Source organism: Asparagus officinalis, unplaced genomic scaffold, assembly GCF_001876935.1.
Source record: "Asparagus officinalis unplaced genomic scaffold, Aspof.V1 AsparagusV1_Un321, whole genome shotgun sequence".
NCBI lineage: Eukaryota > Viridiplantae > Streptophyta > Magnoliopsida > Asparagales > Asparagaceae > Asparagus > Asparagus officinalis.
The window spans coordinates 13380-37236 of NW_017972586.1; the positions used below are offsets into that span (position 1 = coordinate 13380).

General features: G+C 35.2%; 1 protein-coding gene across 2 annotated transcripts; it reads right to left on the bottom strand.

Moving 5' to 3' along the window:
- LOC109827611 (WAT1-related protein At5g64700-like) lies at positions 1-23857 on the bottom strand. Of its 2 annotated transcripts, XM_020394626.1 has the most exons (7): positions 23546-23857; positions 23392-23454; positions 12103-12219; positions 11334-11574; positions 5178-5336; positions 327-478; positions 1-220 (listed from the first exon to the last, which is right to left on the bottom strand). In XM_020394626.1, the coding sequence occupies exons 1-7, from the start codon at positions 23737-23739 to the stop codon at positions 31-33; spliced, it is 1116 nt and encodes a 371-aa protein (XP_020250215.1). In that variant the 5' UTR covers positions 23740-23857; the 3' UTR covers positions 1-30. The 2 variants fall into 2 exon arrangements, with proteins under 2 accessions (XP_020250215.1, XP_020250216.1); XM_020394627.1 differs by lacking the exon at positions 5178-5336.

Genomic DNA, 23857 nt, shown 5'->3' on the forward strand with positions numbered 1-23857 from the left:
TGAGAAAAAAAGACCGGCCAATTAAATAATTTAAGAAATTTCAGTTGCATTACTAGTAATTTCATCCCCATCTTTGTTTACAATGATCTCTTTAGAGAAAATTTGAGAATGTTTTGGCTCAGATATATCTTCTACCTTCACGTCTTGTGTACGTAGCTCCTTTTCTTTACCCCACAGAAAAGCATGGAGCCCTCCAATTATCATGAACATACCAATTAAGCTGCATCAAAATTATAAAGTTATAATTAGTGAATATTAATCAAATAAATGTTTAATAAACATAAATTTTTTTAAAATATATTAATTTTAATTAGTTTGATACTAACTTTCCAACTGTGATATCTTGTCCCATAAAGACTGATTCCAAGATGGTGGTAAAAACTACCGATAGAGAATTAAACATCGGAGGATAAATGGGACCCTTTTTCGAGATGACCCATGAGGCTAAGCAAAACATGGCACCAGTGCTGAACACACCCTGCAAGTCAAGAAAAAAAATGAAAAATAAAAAAAATAAAAATAGTAACAAATTCATATTTTATATCATATCATACTCCCTTTAAAAGCACAAGTTCGGAAAAATCTTTCGGTAGACAAAAGTATCATTCCATCACGTAATAGTAAGTTGATAAATTGATGAATTCTTATTGGATATGCATAGTATGAAGATAATGATATAGTTTAAATTGAAATGTAAACCTTAATAAAATTATTGAATATTAAATTTACAAATGTATACAAGATGAAGGACGTATATGCAAAAACCAAATAAATTAATGAGATAAATAATGTTTACCCCAAAGGTCGAACACAGAAATAGCACAGACCTACAAATGTACATAGTGTGGACAGGATATTTGCAAAATCCACCAAACAAATTAAAGAGAAAAAAGTTGTTCTCAAAATTATAAAAAAAAATTTAAAACAAACGGCTACGATCTAAGGACACAACGTGACGATCTATCACCGACTAAAATTCAAGTAGTTTATAATACTGCATAATTAGTTTTAAAGTTTAATTATACTATTATTATTTAAATAGAACTCTATTTACAATGTTATCTTTTCACATGTAACATCGCATACCAATATATATGAGCCAAGAATTTACAATAATTTTTATAGAACTTTCATCCCCTTCTATATGTGTATGCCTTTGTTAGTTTCTTCTTATTAAATTAAATTAGATTGTTTAAATATTATGAATTATGAAATAACAATAATTTTCACAACACTTTCATCTATTTTCTTCTTATTATATTAGAATAATTATTTTAAAGCAATTAACTATATATATGTTTGATCTTTTTTTAGATCAGAAATTACAATAATTTTCCATAGCACTTTCATCTTCTTCAACAGGTATGTGCATTTGTTATTTTCTTCTTATTAGATAATATTAGATTGTTTATAAATTACGAATTATGAAATTGCAAAAAATTTCACATCACCTTTATCTATTTTTTTCTTATTAGATTATTTTAAAACAATTAATTATATTGTATATTTGATCTTTCTTTTCAGATCACAAAGTTTAATTATACTATTATTATTTAAATAGATATTGTTTGTATAAAAATCAAAGAGAATCTCACACGTATCGTAGATCTTAATGCCAATTATAATACTTACATATGGGTGTTGGTTAAAATAAATTTTATGTATAGGCTTAACTTATATGATCCTACTTTAATCGGATTAGATAATTTAATTTTTTTTACATCCAAACTCTTCCACAAAACCAAAAGAGAGTAGCGATACTATAGCTATATATATCCACAGGACCATAGATATCTCAAAAATGAACAAAGAAAACCACACAAACAAAAACCATATTAATTACCACCAGACATCACTATTTTCAAAACCACCATTCTCCATCTTCATTTATAATATATCCACATACCCAAATTAAGCTGCTGGAGTTTTTTCCTCCCAAACTACACCATTGATCAACTCTCTTTTTTCCTTTGTACTTAAATTGTATAACATTCATTGCGATGAGGACTCACTTGGGTCCTCTGCCTGTCTTGAACACCCAATAAAAATAATAATGTACTAGGTCTTTGTAGTTAGTTAATAATGAGATATTGTCATTATAAATAAATTAAGTAAAAATTAATAATTCTTAAGCATGTATTACGTTCCCTTATCTTCCATTGCAAACTTGTTAGTGTTTTAACCCCCAATAAATTTTCAAAATTAAGCTTGATAGTTGCTTGATTTAAAAAAGTTATGTTAGAGGGCTCAAATAGTCTGTTTTATAGTTTAAGACTATCAACACATTTTGTCTATGATGCATATCAATTATGAGTAACAATATAATTTGATTGATCCAAGTATATCCTAATATATTTCTAGACTATTGTCTTGTCTTTTACTCTTTATTATATACCAACATGATATCACAATTAATGTAGATGATGAAGGCACTACTGTAGAATTGCATAGGAAAAAGATAAAGGTGGAGAAGGATTAATCTTTTCTCAATTAAATATGAATAAAGAATGAATAAAGGATAATATTTTTTGAATATTTTATAGTAAAAATTTAATTTTTGAGTAAAATTAGGAACATTTATATTTTCATGCAAATTTTTAATACGTTTATGTGAATGATTTTTTCATGTAAAATTATACTAGAGTCACAATTATTCTTTAGTATTTATTTTATTTATTTTAAGTTTATCAATAATTAAGATGTCTTCCAGTCTTGTGAAAAGTATGTGCTCTGTGTTGAGCTTATACAAGCCATTTTAATATTAAGTATTTGGTTAATTTTTTATGAACACATCAACAATATATTATTGTATTTTTTTAAACTTAACACTATATTTAATGTCTAGGATAAAGAAATTGGACATCGATGATTTAATATGATAAACAAATATGTTACATGAAGTTTGATATATACAAATTTAAAAAAATAATATTGTGTATGCAAGTATATAAAAGTATATTGATCCCAGTTTTACACACAAATCTATTTCATAATTTTTTAAAATGTTTAAATAAAATTTATGGTAAAAGCAATAATCCATGTTTAAAGATTTTAATTCAAAATGAATCTGAGTTATTTTATAGTAAGAAAATAAATAAATAAATAAAATTTGATATCTAACCACGTGCATTGCACGTGCACAAGAACTAGTTTTCTTTAAAAGTATGGGTTTGGAAATATCTTTCTATGGTTAATATTACCCTTCACTATTTTAAACATTTTATTTAAATGTTAATCTATTCAAATCATAATTATTTCCTATCATATTCCTATGTGAACTAACTACAGCTCAACAATTTAAAAAATAAGTTTAAAATTACACAAAATATCCTCAAAATTTAAAATTACACAAAACATATTGATGTTTTAAAACTTAAAATAATAAATATGGAATCTATAAATTAATAGCAGCCTCTAAAAATCAACAATTAACACCCTCAATGTTTCAAAAATTATAGAAACACCCTTAAAATTTTAAATAATAAAAAACCACCCTGAATTTTGAAATTTCAAACCTTACAAACAACAAAAAATGAATTCAAAAGATTACCATCAGGCACCTGAAATTTTAAAATTCGTATAAAAAATAACCTTAAAGTTTTAAAAATTACAAAAAAACTCCTTCAAAAGTTAAAAATCAGGAAAAACCCCTAAGATTTCAATACCTATGATCAATACATATCAAATGTAGAAATTATCAGCAGACCGTTAAAAATTTAAATTTCATAAAAAACAATCCAAAATTTTAATAATTTCAATAACACCCTCAAAATTTTGGAGTTACAATAAATATCTTGATAATATGCAACTTACCACCAACACAAAAACATGAAAATTATAAGAACCCAACTTAAAATTTTTAAAAAAACACTATCAAAATTTTAAAATTTGCAAAACACACTCGCAAATTTTCAAAATAAAAAAAGACTAAATTTTTAAGACTTCAAAAAGAAAAAAGTATATGTTTAATGTTCTTTTATTAAGATAAATAAATTTAACTTCTAATTTATGGTTTACTATCCCTTTTTAGCATTTAAATCTAGTCTAATTTTATTAAATAATGTAAAGGTAGAGAAGGATAAATGTCGGCTCAACATAAAATAAAACAGAAGGAATGAAAGACACTATTTTTTTAATATTTTATAAGATAGTTTATTTTATAAGTAAATTAGGAATATTTAGAAGAGATTTTCATAAAATTTTTTTAGTACTTGCATGTATATGCTTATGTTGGATGCTTTCATTATATAAAAGTGTACTAGAGTTAGCATTAATCTTTAATTTATGATTTAAAAAAAAGTCTATTAAGGATTAGAATCAAACTTCATATTCTCTTTTGTGTCGTTTTAACCCACTTTTAATCAGTCATCTTGTCTAATTAGCTTTAATTATTTATCTTACTTTTATATTGTTATTTTAATTGTTTTTCATTTTTGCAATACTATAATTTCTCAGGTCACACTTGATTTCATGTTGGTCCAAAAAATATGATAATTCAAATTGGCTTTGGATTGTATTTGTTTTCTACCAATTCAATAGATAAGAAAATTTAATTGGTTGTAGCTCATTTAAACAAATATCAAAGAAACTATATAATCACAATGCTGAAGTTTAGAGACATGAGTGAGCAAAAATCATTAAAGTGTAATAAAGAAATAAATTTTAGTAATGAAATAAGCCAAAAATACTTAATCATGATATTTAACCACATGCATTTCACGTGCATAAAACCTGGTATATAAAAATACAATGACTATTTCTCTGAGCAAAAGAGAACTAATAAAACTTACTTATGACTAAACCCGCATCACAACCAAACCAAACACATGAAACAATAAAAAATATTGTGATTACTAAATGTCAAGCTCAAGATATATACAAATTAATTGATAAAGGGAAACTTTCCTTTTTACTGGAAAAGATTAAAAAAAGAGCTCAGGATTAATTAGGAACACTCTCCTATTGCTAATACCATTAGTACAAAATTTATGAGTTACTGAGGAAAGTGGGTATGCAGTGTGCGTACAACATATATTTATTGAAGTATGAAAGAAATTTAATTGTCTTGAGGAAACTTATATTGACAAGAAACACATTTTAGTACTAGGAATTAATATATGTTCAAATAAATACGTATAAAAAACTATTGAGAGAGATTACAGATCTTAGTATCTTACCATGCATACTATCGTCAACAGTTGCAAATCCCATTTTAATTTCCAAGCATCCATATTTCTGTTAATTACGATTCCTACTATGAATGTTTGGAAACATCCTGCTACACAAGTTAACGTTGTTGCCCAGTACTTCGATGGGAATACTTTATACAATTTCACCTGTTGAAATGATATATATATATATATTAAAAAAAAAATCTAACTACATTCAGGTGAAGGAGTCACAATGATATTCAGTCCAAGAGATATTAGTTTAAATATACTCACTTGTAAATTATAAACAGTATATTTAAAGTAGCTCAATTCTCAGTAATATGGCTTGTCAAAGGAAAGATATACAGGGAGCACACTTGAAGAAGACAATATTGGGCCTGCTAAACTGATCATATGATAGGATCCAGATTTAATTTGGTTTAGATCCTAACATCATATCTGATAGTTTATTGGGTTTAGAATTGGATATATAATTAAGGATCCAAGATTGCTACTAAATTTTGATAAGAACTTATGTAGAATATTAGTTTTACTTTTATTAAATCACTTTCTTTGCCTAAACAAGTATTATATTTCATGGGCTAGCTGGTATTCTTAATCTGATAGTTTATTGGGTTTAGGTATGGATGATTAAGGATCCGTGACTGCTAATTTGTTAAGTACTTGTATAGATTGTGAACTCGTGGGAATTAGTGGGGGCCACATGCCACACCCACGTGAGTTGAGCGGGAAGCAATACGCGGGGGAGAGTGCGGAAGCGCAGGCCTAGGCCCAGTTTCGGTTTTGGCCTGGTTTTTTCTCCTATAAATAAGTTTATGCTCCTAGGTCTTTCCGTGAGCAGGAGGTTTTGTTTGAGACTACGGCAAAGAAAAAAAAAGGCGCAGGCAGAGAGATTAATTCTTCGTGTGCGGCTGTGTAAGGAGAAAAACTGCAGCGGCTTTTGTTAGAGTTTTACATCCTTTTGAGAGAGATAATTGTGTGAGAGGTTTGAGAGAATGTGTGAGGGTTTAGATTGAGTGATTGTAAACCCTAATTATATTCTCTCCTCTCTAATAGTAGATCTCCCCCCTCCTTGCCCCGTGGATGTAGGCAATTTGCCGAACCACGTAAAATCGTTTATTTTGTGTTTGTGGCCATTGTAATAGTTTATTAGGATCCCTCGACAAGTCAGTCCTAGAACTGAGAAGAGGAAGAGCCGATATCTCACTTTGTTGAGATATTCGCTTCAGATTCTTATTTTCTTGGTGAGACGGGAATTCTTATTGGATCTTTCTTTCTTATCGTGTACCAGAAACTCTACCGAAATTTCCGCTGCGCATAACAAGTGGTATCAGAGCTCGGGCTACGCTTGGGCTATTTGGAGAAGTAGATCAATTTAAAAGCTCGTCTAGAGCTTTGTTTGGTGATAAATGTGGGATCTTTTGGTAAAAACTCTATCTTTTTAGTTTTGGATCTATTCTTTGTTCGTTGGTGCGTTGAGAAAGATGTCGGGGAAAGAAGGTGCTTCGGGTGTCGAGGGTGGTGCTTCTGGCGTGAAGACTATTCAGAGTATGAATATCCACTCTATGAAGATAGATGTGAAGAAATTTAATGGCACAAACAACTTTGGATTATGGAGATGCGAGGTTTTGGATGCGCTGAACGCGCAGAATTTGGAGGATACATTGGAGTTAGATGGCAAGCCAGATGAGATTGAAGAGAAAGTTTGGAAGAAGATGAATCGAACGGCGTGTGGTATGATTAGATCTTGTTTGACTCAAGATCTAAAATATGATGTGATGAATGAGACTTCTGCGAAGAAGATTTGGGAGATTCTCGAAAGCAAGTATCTAACAAAGAGTGTTGAGAACCGCTTGCATTTGAAGAGGAGACTTTATCATTTCCAGTTGATGAAGGAAACCTCAATTAGTGATCACATGAACACCTACACAAATCTTCTTACGGATTTGGCAAATGTGAATGTTAAGATTGAAGATGAGGACAAGGCGTTGCTATTGTTAAGTTCCTTACCTGATAAGGAATATGAGACCTTTGTTCTTACCCTAATTAATGAGAAGGCATCCCTTTCATATAGTAAGGTGACTGTTGTACTTGTGAACTATCAGCTTCGAAAGAAGGATAAGAAGGCTTCAATTGAGCCGGTAGTAGAGGCGTTGGCCGCAAGAGGGAAGAATCCGAACCGGAAGAATTGGAAGTCACAGTCTAGAGTAGGGCATCCTACAATTAGAAAAGATCACTATAATTGGTGCAAGGAGACTGGTCATTAGAAGAAAGACTGCCCAAAGCTCGACGGATGGATGAAGAATAAGCAGAAGAGAAAAGGAAAGCAACCATCATTAGAAGCAAACATCATTATATCGGATGGTAATATTTCTGACTCTTCTATTTATTCGCTTTCCATCAGTCCTACAGATAGCTATTCGGAGGAATCTGAATAGATGTTGGATAGTGGTGCGACCTATCATGTGTGCCCTAGAAGGGAATGGTTCTTCAGTTTTGAGAAGCTGAATAGTGGTGTGGTGTACATGGCTGATAACCGTGCATGTCAGATCCTTTGGATAGGAAGAATTCGCATCAAAATGCTTGGCGGGACTGTTAGGGAGTTAAATGATGTGAGATATGTTCCTTCTTTGAGGAAGAACTTGATCTCGAGCTTTGGTTAGAGATGATCTGAATGTTCGAATTGAGGACATTGTTCTCAAGATTATGGAAGACTCTAAAATAGTGATGAAAGGCGTCAGGAGGAATAACTTGTATTATTGACTGGAAGTATAGTGGCAGGTGGAGAATTGGCGACTTCTATTGATTCGACTAGACTGCGGCATTTAGGGCTTGGCCATTCCAGTATTGATTCCTTGCATAGATTGAAAGAGGGTGTGAAGACCTACAGTTTGAAGTCCAGTGAACATGTTAATGTGAGCAAGAAGACCGAGGTAAAGTTTGGCACCTCTATTCACCGTGCTAAGGGTCGTTCTGGAGGAGTTCACATGGATGTTTGGTGGCCTTTCAAGGGGGCATCATTGGGAGGTAAAAGACATTTGGTTTCCTTTATTGGTGGTTGTTCTAGACGTATTTGGGTTGCAACCAAATCCCCATTGGAGAAAGTCCTAGTAGACTCTAACAGTTTGAAGAAGTGTAAGATGGACAGAAAGGTGAATGTACTTCATTCTGATTTTGTTGGGAGGTACAAGATGGACCTATTTCTGTATTGGAGCCGAGCTCACGGTATTTCGAGACACTTCGTTGGAAAAGAAATCTTGGGGCAACGAGATAGGATGGCAAATTTGGAGAACCGTGCCTTGCTGGAGCAGGATCGGTGTTTGTTGTCAAGCAATGGTCTGCAGAAGAGTTTATGGACTGAGACTTTGATATATTTGGGTCATCCTATTAAAGAGTTGTCAACTGCTGTGATAAGAAGTAAAACTCAATTGGGTGTTTGGTCTGGTAGTGTCACTTCGGTTGAGGCTTCGATGATGGAGCTATTTGACTCTCAGCAGGTGGAGAGTTTTGGACAGACCTTAGAGGTATCGCAGCGGGTGAAGTATGATGCTACTCCATATTGGGTGAAGATTACTCCAGATCATACTATATTGTTTGGGATTCCAGCTGAGGTGATACGGCTTAGGGATCATTTGGATTTGGGTGCAGATGATGAGTTGGGTTTTGATTCGAGTGCACCTGATAGATGCAGTTTGGATATGACCATTGGTTCACCTCAGGTGGAGGTGTTTGAGGCCATTGGATGTGCTATCAGCCATAGAGTTGATGATATTGGAGAAGGGTTGCAAACTCTTCTAGTGGATTGAGGCATTTGGAAGCCATTTGGATGAACTACGTAAGGCTTGATTTCTTAGGCAAGAGGATACGTAGACAGTCTTTACGATGTAGCCGGTTGGATTAGTTGATGGGGGTGAGATTGTTTGGACTCTCGTTTGGGTTCCCGACTTGTTATGGATTGAGTCCGTTGTCGTGAATTAACTTCACGGCGTACTGGACACAACAAGTGGGACATTTGGATGCTCTAGTGTCGGCTCAGTTTTAGAAGAAACTTTATCGAGGTGGAGAATTGTGAACTCGTGGGAATTAGTGGGGGCCACACCCATGTGAGTTGAGCGGGAAGCAATACGCGGGGGAGAGTGCGGAAGCGCAGGCCCAGGCCCAGTTTCAGTTTTGGCCTAGTTTTTTCTCTTATAAATAAGTTTATGCTCCTAGGTCTTTCGGTGAGCATGAGGTTTTGTTTGAGGCTGCGGCAAATAAAAAAAAGGCGCATGCAGAGAAAAGTAGCAGACGCAGACAGAGAGATTAATTTTTCGTGTGCGGCTGTGTAAGGAGAAAAACTACAGCGGCTTTTGTTAGAGTTTTACATCCTTTTGAGAGAGATAATTGTGTGAGATGTTTGAGAGAATGTGTGAGGGTTTAGATTGAGTGATTATAAATCCTAGTTATATTCTCTCCTCTCTAATAGTAGATCCCCCCCCCCCCCTCCTTGACCCGTGGATGTAGGCAATTTGCTAAACCACGTAAAATCGTTTGTTTTGTGTTTATGGTCATTGTAATAGTTTATTAGGATCCCTCAACAAGTCAGTCCTAGAACTGATGAGAGGAAGAGCCGATATCTCACTTTGTTAAGATATTCGCTTCAGATTCTTGTTTTCTTGGTGAGACGAGAATTCTTATTTGGATCTTTCTTTCTTATCGTGCACCAGAAACTCTGCCGAAATTTTCGCTGCGCACAACATAGATTAGTTACTTACTTCAAATTAAGTAAATCACTTTCTCTACTAAACAATAATTGTTCATAATTAAACATGATTGTTATTGCTTAAAGTAGAAAATCAAAATAATACTAGAATAGAGAATAATCTCAACTTAATTTCTAGTTGATTCTTTATATATATTTCAGGTTTTTTTTGTGATCATTCATACCGCGATTTATGAACTAAAGAAAGATTCTGTTATATTTTAAAGGCAAAAATACCAAATTGGTATATTTTACTTACCCTTAGTGACAGTTTGGTATATATATTTTTTCGGCGATATATTGGTATATTATTTTTTCTCCGGCGGTAAATGAGCCTCAAATTTGGCCGGACCCAAATTTCCGATGAAATTTCTCATGTGACGCCTCACATGGTGCGAACGTGGCTGCCAGCGTGGCTTCCGACGTCATAAATCAGCTCCAATCCGAAACCCTAACCTCTCAATCTCCTTCCTCCTCCACCTCTCTCTCTCCTCCCTCCTCCGCCCCTCTTGCCTCTCCGATGCCTCCGATATGTTCAACCTCTTCAAATCCTCCATCGACTCTCAATGTGGTGAGCTTTAATACCTTAATTTCTAGGTTTTTTTTAGGAAGAAGGGGATGGTTTTGGATGTGATTAGCTGTAATTATTTCTCAATGTGATTAGCTTTAATACCTTATTTCCTCACCTAGAGTTGAAAGTGCGTTGTGATTTGAAATTCACGTGAGAGATTGACACGTTAATTTATACTCCTTCAAGAATTATTGGATTCTCCTCCTGCTTCATCTACAGATGTTTAATTAATACCAAACGACATTATATTTTATGTTTCTTCTTCTTCTTTTCATTTCATTTTATTTTAATTTATTTTATTTATTGTTGTCTTGTGCTTTCTTCTTGTCACTGCCACGTCCCATCCTTGAAAGTTGTACGTTCAAATGAGAGTTAAGGAATGTTCTTGCAATCTATATATGCTTTGCTATTCGATGTTACTTGATGTGGGGTATATAAAGTCAATTATATCCAACGTAAACCAATCATTGTTAGTTTGATGGCTAGCTCGATCATGACACCAGTTTGCAATTATAATATGCACGCATTCTATCAAATTGTTCACAGCCAAGAACTCATCCAAGATCTTTGCGTGTGCATGTCAGTTGCATATCACGTTCAAATAACTTTTTACATCTTGTGGTTGGTGCCAACTCTTGTACATGTAAATGTCCATTAATTTTATACATGTGGAAGAAGCCTTTTCCAATAATTAATTAAGTTCGTCATGATGAAATCAATGAACTATATATATCATTTAAATCTTGCATCCTTGCATGAAAGAAATAGATCCCCCCCCCCCCCCCCCCCCCCCTCCCCCAAAAAAAAAAAAAAAACAAAAAAAAACATCAACAAGTGGAAATATACATACCTGGAAAATGAACCAACAAGCATAGCTAGTGCAACTCCCCAACAACAATAAAGTCCCCCGTAACATGTTGTGCACTTGAGCTGACTCCTCTGCTGATTCTTGGTGTATTATCATGTGAGAAGGCCAAATGTGCAATACTTTACCTTTGTAGAGACTAACAATCATCGCTCCTCCCACACAAAGAACAGTACCTATGACCTTGACTCTTCCTCCTTTGCTGTCCAACCCTAACTTCTCTATTCTGCACATATAAGCAACATGTACATAATTAGCTAGACTCAAACTATATGTAGATGACACATATATATATGTGAGTAAACAGGCAATGGTGCGTCCCTTCGCAGTGTTGGAGGTGTATTAATTATTGACAATTCATCACAAATCTAGATTTTAGATCGTCAACATGTCTTGAACGTAGCTGACGACCTCAATGTGCGCAGGTCATGACCAGCACAACTGAACCCCTTCCCCCCCCCCCCCCCCCCCCCCCCCAAAAAAAAAAAAAAACAAAAAAAAAAACAAAAAAAAAACAAAAAAAAAACAAACAAACAATACAAATACATACACTTAAGGGGGGAAAATATGCATAAACTAGCATTCCATTTTTCTAAATGAGCAGCCATAAGATAAGATAGTGTTACGTACGACAATTCTGTTAGTCATATCCGAAGTGTGAGTCTTACAAACTTCTTGGCAGAGATCATTTACAATCTATATTCAACAGCCATACACCCAGAACACACACACATAGTTTTTAAAATTTACGCACCTGACAACAACGGCAAAGAAAAAGGTTAAAATCGGTATGAGATTCAAGAAGTTTGATGAGTATCCTGCCATCGTATCTCTAAGGCCATAGAAATACATGCCCATTGCCAATGAGATCCTGAAGCATAGCGCAGAACAGTGAGAAAATGCATGCCATGCAAATGTAAATATACAGAATATATATGAGAATTGCACATTAACAGATTAGGGGCTAGTTTGTAATCATGTGATATATTTTTAAGGTTTTCCATAAGATAAAAAAAATGAATATGCGCTACAATGTTAATTTCTGCAAAATCATTATGTTTTTTGTTCATTGTTCATCAATGAAGGTAAGATCAGCTCTCATCCTTCCTATAATCTGGAAATGTGATTGTAAATGTTTTTTTTTTTTGGTCAATGAAGAATTATATTCATTTACCAAATGGAAAGTATTTGTACATCAGATATTCAGTATATGAACTGAAAAATCAATTACGAAAACAACTAAAAAGAATAAAACAAAAAACTGCTAAAGAATTTACAGTTGATTAAAGTGATATTAGCCATTCTTTTTGCCCCACTGGATATGAACCATTAAGTATGATGGTCATGATATCAATCTTGATCTCCTTAATGATCTGTTCTATACTCCTGGATTTCGTATCAAACAGTCTGCTGTTGCGTTCCCACCATATCCTGTAGATAGTAGAAGATAATGACATTCTTTTCACCTTTTGCTTAAAACCCCTTCCTCTCAGCCTGCAATTAAACCAATCCAGCAATCGGTTCCATTCACAAGTCTTCCAATCGAATTGAAGCCAATTCATAATCTCATTCCAGACTGCACTAGTGAAGCTGCATTCAAAAAAGAGGTGGTTTCGGGATTCAACAACATTTTCATTGCATAAACAACAGAGGCCAATGGTGATGATTCCTCTTTTGAGCAATCGATCTCTTGTAAGTAGCCTGTTCTGCACTGCAAGCCACATAATGAAACAGTGTTTAGGGTAGCTCATATTTTCCCACACTGTTGTGAACCATGGGACCTTTGTAGCTGCTGGGGAAATTTTTGAATAAAGCTCAGATAGACACACTTTTGAGTTCCTATGACAAGAACTGATAATTTGCTTCAAAGCATCTACACTTCCGTAAATCACAATGGCTTTATCCCTGGCTTTGAGCAGCTGTTTCCATAGCCATGAATCCCCTTTTCTCACTGCAACTTGCCAAATTGATGTATCCTTTAAGTAGTTTCCGTGGATCCATTTTATCCACAATAACTCTTTGTGTGTATGTAAATACCAAATGGTCCTTAATGCAGAGGTTATGCTCCATATGTTTGCAGAAAAAACCCCCAGACCACCATGTTTCCTCTCTTTACAAACTTTATCCCAAGCAACCAGTGGTGATTTAAACACTTGATCTGTTTTACCCCAAAGGAAATCTCTACACAAATCATCAATTTTCTGCAGGACCCTTGCTGGCAGAATATAATTTGAGGTCCAAAAAATTTGGACACCCAGAATAACAGTTTTTATGACATGAAGTCTACCAGCATATGACAAATGTTTCTGTTTCATCCAGATTTGAAATTGATTGGATATTTTCTAGAAAAGAGGAGTGCAGTCCGTGTATGATAATCTCTTGCAAATTAGAGGAACACCAAGATATCTTATAGGGAAGATACCTTCAGGAAAACCCAGGCTTTCATGTATTTGGGCTTTAACAGATTCCTTAACTCCTCCATAGAAAATTGAACATTTTGAGAGATTTGCTTCAAGGCCAGAAGTGATTCCAAAATCTTTGACACACTGATATAATCTTTGGATTGAGTAAAAATCCCCTTTACAGAACAAGAGGAGATCATCAGCAAAGGTGAGATGTGTAATCTTGAGCTGACCACACTTAGGATGAAACTTGAACTTCTTATCATGTTTCAGCATATTCAAATTTCTAGAGAGATAGTCCATGCCTATAATAAACAGATAGGGTGACAGGGGGTCTCCCTGCCTCAACCCTCTTTCCCCTTTGAAGTATCCATGCATAGAGCCATTAAGAGAGATAGAATATTTAGGAGAAGAGATACATGTCATAATCCAGTTAGTAAAAACATTAGGGAAGCCCAATCCTTTCAGCAAGCTCTCCAGGAAATCCTAACTGATTGTATCAAATGCTTTCCTTATATCAATGTTAAGCATAGATCTTGGGGATATCTGTTTTCTTCCATAATTTTTCACAAGCTCATGTGCTAATAGGATATTATTTGAAATTTGCCTACCCTTAACAAAAGCACACTGAGCTTCACTGATGATAGATCCAACAACAGTTTGTAGTCTATTTGCAAGGATTTTTGAAATAAATTTGTATAGACAGTTGCAACATGAAATTGGTCGAAAATCTGCAGGAGTTTGAGGACAGTGTACCTTAGGAATGAGGGAAATAGAGGTAGAATTTATGGCTCCAAGAAGTTTTCCTGTTTTGAAGAATTCTTCAATTGCTGAAATAATATCCTCCCCCACAATTGGCCAAGCAGATTTGTAAAAAGAGGAGCTGTAACCATCAGGTCCTGGGGCCTTATTCTCTGGAATAGAGAACACAGCCAGCTTGAAGGCATGGACCACTCTGGATTATGTTAATGCTTGGCTTAGTGGTTGAAACAGCAGTCCCCATTAGATTCTTGAAGTAAGAGATGAGTTCATCAGCAATATCATCACCTTCAGTGATTTTTTCACCCAAGCTATTATAGAGGATCATAACTCTATTATGGTGTCTGTTTGTCTTTATAACAGAATGAAAGAACTTTGTGCTTCTATCCCCCTGGAGACACCATGCAACTCTTGCTTTTTGTTGATAGAAGGATAATTCACATTCCAAGAGTTTGTTATAAGAGCTAATGCACTCTTTCTCCTGATTAATAAGAGTGGAATTAAGAGGCTCAAGTTGAAGCATATTTTGGACATTCTCAAGCTCAGATTTGGCTCTGAGGACTTTCTCACTGATATTGTAAAAGCTCCTTTTATTAAGATCTTTTAGTGCATTCCTTAGGAGCTTCAGCTTAGTGTGCACTTTGAACATTGTGTATCCTTCAATGGGAGTTTGCCATACTGCTGCAACTGTAGAGAGAAATTTTTCATGCTTGGCCCACATTTGAAAAAACCTAAAAGGTTTTTTACCTTTGACATTATCCTCATATATAGACACCAGGGCAGGAGAGTGGTCAGAGAAAGAAGGGGATAAGAATTCAACATGGCTCGAATTATGATCTAGTAGCCAGGAATCATTTACTAAAGCCCTGTCAAGCCTACTCCATATCCTTGTATTAGAGTCCTGTTTATTGTTCCAAGTAAAGAAACAACCAGAGGTTTTGAGATGTAACAGGTTACAGTCTTCAATAAACTGATTAAAATCTTTAGTATCTGCTTCAGAAAGCATTGAGCCCCCTATCTTCTCCTCATTGCTTAGTATGTCATTGAAATCTCCACATATAAGCCAGGGTGCATTGCCTATGCTGTGGTATATCTGAGATAGTTCTGACCATAGAGATTTCCTGGCTACCATATGATTTGAACCATAGATTGTAGATATGATACAGTTTAATTTTCCATCAGTGGACTTCACAGAACATGTCACTTGCTGATTGTAAATGTTGTGTTTGGGTGGGGGTAAAGAAGACACTACCACATAATTGATCTATTGCAACGGTTAAGACGAAACGGTTTTAACTGTTGCGTTAGATATCTATCGTAACGATTTTCAGGGTCTAATATAACATTTAATATAAAATGTTGTCATAGGTCTAATAATTGTTCCTGGGCTTAATAATTGTTAGTGGCCTTTGGAGAGCTTTAGTAAAGCCCATGGTTTGACCGCACCGCTTAAAGGAAATCTCTCTCTCTCAAATCCCTAAAATCGTCGACATGGCCAAAAAATTCCTCTCCCTAAAATCGCCGTGGCCAAGATCTTCATTATCAGCGATCTCATCACTGAATTCGTCGATGTTTTCATCTTGGATCTCATCTCCAATCTCCTCTCCGATATCATCTTCGAGCTTGTTGTCATTCTAGTCGTCGAGCTACTCTCGTTGGTCTCGTCGCCATTTTCAGTCCTCGCCGGAGTCCATTTACTTTCGTCGCCGTTTTCATCTCGTTGGTTTCATCGTCGAGCTACTCTCATTGTTCCAGAAATCGAGCCCAGATCTCGCTAACGGGAGCTTTCTAGAGTTTGCTCCACCTATCTCTTCTCACGATATTTTGATTTCTCAATTCGCACTACTGCTTTCTGAGTTCAAATTGATTTTCCCGTTAAATTTAGTGATTTCTATCTGAAAATGAAGAGGTCAATTCTCGACCTAAAATTTTCATTTGTTATTGCATTAGATTTCTGCATAAGTATTGTTATATTCGGGATTGCGATTGATATGTTTCTTTAGTGAGTTTGTCCTGTTAATTTGGTAGATTAACAATATTCCTTAAGCAGAAGTAACCGGGGAAAATCAAATTAAATGACATACCAATAAGTAACAAAGAAATAGTAATGGGGCGGGCTGTCTGAATGGCGCACTTTAGCAGGCGAAATTTTCCCTGCTAACGTGCACCTCCGCCTGGTTTTTCAATGGCGAAGAAGAAGAAGAGTAATGGGAAGCGAAGTGGAAAGAGTATAGATAGTAGTGAGCTGAGAGATTCTCTATTTGCTTATCCCTCTTCGTCTAGATCTGTAGCTGATCTCGATGAAACAGTATCTTCTGGTATCATGGAAAGTACTGGCCCTAAAGGAGCAAAGAAGAAGTTGCTGATGAGTGATGTTCTTGCTAGATCTACTCCTCTATCTGATCCGCCTTTGTTGCAAGAGGAAGCTGGCCTTCGTATCAATCGCCAATTAAGTAAGTCTCCTCCTTCAAATTCGTGGGCTGATGAAGTTGATGATTGTGATGAATCAGATCTGATTGAGAATGCCTATTTGAATAAGCAAAATGTGGAAATTTCTCATACAGTTAGGGGAAATGTGGAATCTGTTATTAATCTTGAAGAAGAAGCAATAAGAGGAATATCTAATATAAATGCTGTAAATTCAGATCTGGAAAAATCAAGAACTGGAAATCTTATATCTGGAATGAATGATGAAAATGTGGGAAATAATCAATCAACCAATGAAGAACAGCATCAAGTGATTGATAAAAATCAGAAGAAAACTTTTGTTAGCCTTTTTACTGAAAATAGAAAAGCTGGTAAGGGTTTGTCTTTAAACTACATTCCTCCTTCTCAAGCTAATACTGTTGCATTCACTGCGGATGAATGGAAGGAAGGTGAAGGTCTATGGAAGCATGCTTTGATTGGTCATGTGATTGGCTTGAATGTTAAGTTTAAGTCAATGGAGAATTATGTTTCCAAGCTATGGGGGAAAATAGCTATACCACAAGTTTCTCTGATTAAGCAAGGGGTTTTCTTATTTGATTTTGAATCAGATCAAAATATGAGGGATGTTTTGGGAGCTGGTCCATGGTTCTTTGGCTCAAGGCCTTTGGTTCTTAAACCATGGGCTATAGATATGGATATGGAGAAAGTACAGGACTTCTCTTACCCTATGTGGGTGCAATTTCCAAACTTAAGATTGAATCTGTGGAGCTCAACTGGTATAAGTAAATTAGCTAGCCTAATTGGATGCCCAATTGCTATTGACAACCTTACAGCAACAAGGAAGAGATTGAATTATGCCAGGGTATTGTTAGAAGTAAAATTGCCACTAAAAGAGCCTTTGCCTGATCAGTTGGTTATACAAGATCCTAATGGAATATGTTACAACCAGAGAGTTGTGTATGAGTTCAAGCCTAGATGGTGTTCTCTGTGTAGCACTGTGGGTCATGAAACATCTCAGTGCAGGAAGAATAGCAGGAAAGTCTGGGTTCCTGTTAACAGGAAGTCTGATGCTATCAAGCAACAGGGAGATGCTGGCAAGGGTGCTGAGCAGGTAACTGTTATTCAAGATGATATTATACAGAGAAATGAGGAGGAGAGAGCTCTTGATGAGGCTGTGGAGGTTCAAAATATGAGTAGCAGCATGAATGGGACAAAAAGATTGGATGCTCAAAGTTCTGAAGGAGTTTCTGGACATGCACAGAAACATGCACAACAATTACAAAATGAAAAATCTGGTGATAAGGATGGGCATTCTATTTCAGATGAGCTGGTATCTGGGGGAAATGTGTATTATTCTCCTACAATTAATGTATCAGGCTTCACAAGTGTAAATAGGGGTAATGCAGCTAGAAGAATATATACAAGAGTTCCAGGTTCCACATTTCAAGCATCTCAATTCTCTATTCTGGACCACCAGATACATGCTTCTGACCCCTCAAATGTGGATAGGGGGGCTCTTCTTCTAACAAATAATGCATATTGCTATCTGGAATATTAGAGGTTTTAACAAGTCCTCTAAGCAATTGATAGTTAAGAGACTCATTCAAGAATATAAGCTTGCTTTTATAGCTCTACTGGAAACTAAGGTGAATGATCAAAAGATGCATTCTATAGCCAAGAAAGTTGCAAATGGCTGGAAATGGATCTCTAATGTTCAACAAACAAATAATGCTAGAATTTGGATCCTTTGGGATGATGAGTTGCTAAATATCCAGCGTGTGCATTCTACAGAACAATTTGTCACCTGCTCTATAGAATCAAAAGATAGGCTGTTTTGCAGTCTAGTTACCATTGTCTATGGCTTAAATCAAATGGAAGGTAGGAAAACCCTCTGGAGTAATCTCCTGGCATTCAAGCAAAGGATCAGCTGCCCCTGGTTAGTAGGTGGTGATTTTAATGCTATTATTAGCAGTGAGGAGAGACTTGGGGGTGCTCAAGTTACAGAAGCTGATATTGAAGACTTCCAAAATTTCATTAATTCAAGCCAGTTGTTGCATATTAAGTCTACTGGTTGTTTTTACACATGGTGCAATAAGCAAGAGGAAAATACTAGAATCTGGAGCAGATTAGATAGAATCCTGGTTAATGAAGAATGGATTCAACAGTATACAACAAGTCAAGCTGAATTTCTAATGCCAGAATGTTCAGATCATTCACCAGCTTTAGTTACTGTTGGTGAGGATATTTTTGAGGGTAAAAGGCCTTTTAAGTTTTTCAATATGTGGGTTAATCACCCCAAGTTCTCCTCTACTGTGAAGGCTGTCTGGGATCAAAGCTTTACTGGCTATAACATGTTCAAACTCTATTCAAAGTTAAAAATGCTCAAGCCTACTTTACAAGATCTCAATAAGAAGCATTTTATGAACATTAGTGAACAAGTTCTCAGAGCTAGAGAAGAGTTGTTAGACATTCAAAACAAGTTGAGTGAGGACCTCTTTAACTCAGAGCTGATTCTGAAAGAGAAGGACTGTGTTAAAAAATACACACATTTGCTTGACTGTGAGATAGCATTTTTCAGGCAAAAAGCTAACATTAAATGGGGATTGCATGGTGACAAAAATTCTCAGTTCTTTCATTCTGTCATGAAGGCTAAAAGGCATAATAACAGGGTACTATCTCTTTGTTCTGGAAATGGTGCTAGAATCACTGATATCCCTGGAATTATATCTGAGTTTACAGGGTACTATCAAAATCTCTTAGGCACTGCAGTTGATACACAAGAACTTGATTCTGATGTGATTTCCAAAGGCCCTACTCTTTCACCTATTCAACAGAATGCTCTCAGTCTCCCAGTTACTAGAGAGGAAATTAGACAGGCTTTGTTCTCTATATCTGATGATAAAGCTCCTGGTCCTGATGGATATAATTCAAAATTCTTCAAAGCAACTTGGGAAATTATCAATGAAGACCTATATCTTGCTGTGGAGGAATTCTTCAAGTCTGGTAAATTACTAGGTGCTTTTAATTCTACAGCTATCTCACTTGTGCCTAAAATACATAATCCTTGCACAGCCTCTGACTTTAGGCCAATATCTTGTTGTAATGTGGTATATAAAATCATATCAAAAACTATTGCCAACAGAATTCAGAAAGTGATGGGGAGTTTGATTAATGAGGCTCAAAATGCATTTGTAAAAGGAAGGATTATCTCAAGTAACATCCTATTAGCTCATGAACTTGTCAAGCACCATGGTAGAAAGCATATCTCCCCGAGAGCTATTCTAAACATTGACTTAAGGAAAGCATTTGATACAATTAGCTGGGGTTTTCTGCAGTCCATGCTGGAGGGTCTGGGTTTTCCAAGTAACATGATACAATGGATTATGGTATGCATTACTACTCCAAAATACTCTTTGTCCCTAAATGGATCTCTTCATGGATATTTCAAAGGGGCAAGAGGACTAAGACAAGGTGATCCTCTATCTCCTTATCTGTTTGTGATTGGTATGGAGTACTTATCAAGGTTGCTGAGTGTTCTCAAAAATGACAGACTATTTAAGTTTCATCCTAAATGCTCAAAGCTAGATATTACCCATTTAATATTTGCGGATGACCTGCTCCTATTTTGCAAAGCTGATCTGTATTCAATTGAAAAGATGCATCATTGTCTCCAAGTCTTTAGCTCAGTTTCAGGTTTGGAGGCAAATTCAAATAAGTGTTCGATTATCTTAAGTGGCATTGATGAGGATTTAAAGGATCGGATATGCTCATTTCTGCATTTTACAGAGGGATCTTTGCCTATGAGATATTTGGGTATGCCTCTAATCTCAAAGAGATTATCTTGGATGGATTGTTCTCCCTTGATTAACAAAGTCTCTGGGCAATTTCAGAGATGGCAGCAAAGCAGGAAGCTTTCATATGCAGGGAGGCTTCAATTAATAAAAACTGTAATCATGGGAATACAAATGTACTGGACTAGCAATTACATCCTTCCAGTGAGGGTTTTGGAAAAAATAGATAGCTTATGCTCCGCTTTTCTTTGGGGACAGAAAATTCACTTATTATCATGGGATATTGTTTGTCAGGAGAAGGATAAAGGTGGCCTGGGATTGTATTCTGCAAAATTTTGGAACTATGCAACGGCTATCAAGCTGTTGTGGATGATTCATCTTAAGCAAGACTCACTTTGGATAAAATGGATACATGGCAATTATATAAAAGCTTCAACAATATGGCAAGTTCAATCAAAAGTGTATGATTCTTGGCTTTGGAAGCAGCTTATAAGGGTGAGGGACATGATGATCAACAAATTTGGCAGTGCTGGAAACTTTCAGAATATTGTTACTAGTTGCTGCAAAGGGGGTAAGCTTCAAGTTTCTGCTGTGTACAGAGCTATAAAAGGGGATGTAGCGATTCATTCCAGACTTTTAACAAGAGACAGATTATGCAGGCTGGGGTTATTGGATACAAACCACTGTGTTCTCTGTTCAAACTTCCAGGCGGAAACATGTGCACATCTTTTCTTCGCATGTCAGTTTTCAGCAAGTGTGTGGAACAAGGTAATGGCATGGATAAATTTTTCTTGGAGATCATGTGATTGGTGTCAGCTTATTAGGTGGTACAGCTGCAGGCTCAAGGGGAAAGGATTTATGCACAAATTAAAAAGATTGGTCTTCTCGGCAACAATTTATATGATTTGGCAAGAGAGGAACATGAGAATTTTTCAGTCCAAAGCTAGAGAGTCTGAAAAGGTTTTCCGTGCAATCAAAATCTCCATTTATTCAAAAATTTTGAATGACAATCTTCCTCTTCAAATGAAGGAGAAGCTTGAAAGAATGTAGTTTTTTCTTCTTGTTTACCGCCAGTCATTTTCTGGTGTCTGTGATGTAGAAAACGTTCATATTTGGTTTGATGAATAAAATTTATTTTCATTGACCAAAAACAAAGAAATAGTACTTTTTGGAAGATAAAATTATGTATCCAAAAATTTAATGTCCGTAGCCTCATTAACTGGAATTAATCTCTGTACCAAATCTAAATTGAATATTCCGATTCTAGAACCTTTTATAAGCATGCTTTGATTTGCATATGTATTTGTCTGCTATGAATTCAAAGTTATTGACTGGGGAAATTCAAAGTTAGCTTTTGAATTAGATACAAAAAAAGATCTCTCGTGGTATATTCCTTGACTTTTAAATAAAGGTTCAAGCTTGACTTGATTATTTTTCCAGCCTTTAATTCCATATTCCTTTATCTAAGGACCTCTTGAGTTGAAAATTTCACAAACAATTGGGAGCAGCAAATAAATAAAATCACACATATAAAAAAATATCAAATATCACCTATGAATATATGAATATGTACATTCAACACATAAATTATATGATAGTCAACGTGTTAGGGCGTCACAAAATTCCAAGATGATGAATTAATTAGCACATAAAACTTTAATAAATATTATGAGATCTTTTGCATCATTGATTGATTGTTGAGAATCTCTGCACCTATTACCTATTAATGACTTCTTATTATTCAACGTGTTAGAGGAAGGGAAGAAAATTTGAAGTCTTTGTTTGGGAGTTTTATTGGGAGGGTAAAGAGGGGAAAGGAAGGAGAAGTTTTCTATGATTTTTTTTTCACCCTCAAATTGGGTGGTAAAGGAGGAAAAGATAAGGAAAGTAAAAGTTCTTAATGGAAGAAACATCTTGACCCTCTATCATAATGAATCAATGGTTAAGATTCATTTACTTCCCTTACATTCCCGTAATTAGAACTCCTAAACAACATAATTTAAATTCACCTCGAATCCCCGTACAAAACTCCCAAAAAAAATATATTATATTTTCCTTCCTCTTTTCTACTTTTCCTTTTCCTATCTTACCTTTCCCTTCTTTCCCCTAGTAAACTCCCAAACATAGCATTTTAGGTTTTGAATGCAAAGATTGGAATAGCAATCGCTTGTCACTCAAAACTTTTATGATCTCAAGGATAGTATTTAATGTGCATACGTTCGTCTCCTAGCCACTCCTTAATTTCTACATCCCTATTAATTAATTAGTAAAGTGTTTGTGTAAGGAATCTTTCCTATTTTCTTCTTCTTCAAAGATAAATAAAAGGTGTTTTATTGAAATTAGATAATTTCTACAAACCATAACTGTTGTTATCCAAATCAACCGTAAAACATTTTTCTTAAAAAAAAAGTTAATTGTAAAACTAAACTGTAATCAACATAGCTGATACGATCTCAACACAGTTTGGTAAGTTTTGAGATTGAACCAACTAAGTCAATGATCACAACTCACTTCTAAATCTCCATTTAATCAAACAATCACAACAAATCAAAATTTAAATCCTTTTCTTAATCTCAAAGACGGAATATTAAAAACCCCTTAAATATACATTAAAAAAAAATCAAAACACTGAGATTATTGAACATATATATGCATGGTACTTACCCAAATAACGCATTGATGAAAATCCACATCATAGCCCTCCAAGTAAGCTTCTTCCACATTTCCCTAAAGCAATGTCAACACTATTTCTCAAACTCACCAATATCTTTAATTAATTACAAAATATTTTTGAAAAAAAAAACGCATATATACGAACCTCTCAAAGAAAAAAGCGAAGGGAGCAACAAAAATGGCTGCAACGACATGGCGATAGGCGAGGAGAGCGAACACGAAAATCCCTTGAGTCAAAACCACCTTGGAGAGGAGGAGCATGGCCGTAGTAAACACTTGCACCATGATCATGCTCAGAGGAGCTTTAAGGTTCTCCGAGCAAAATCTCTCTCCGGCCATTTTCGTCGATAAAAACAAAATACTTGGTCGACTTTCAGCAGCAAAAGAAGAAGACTTGAAGAGGAGAAAACATAGGAGAGTGAAAATATAGGGGAATGAGGATCTGCTGAAAATAGGA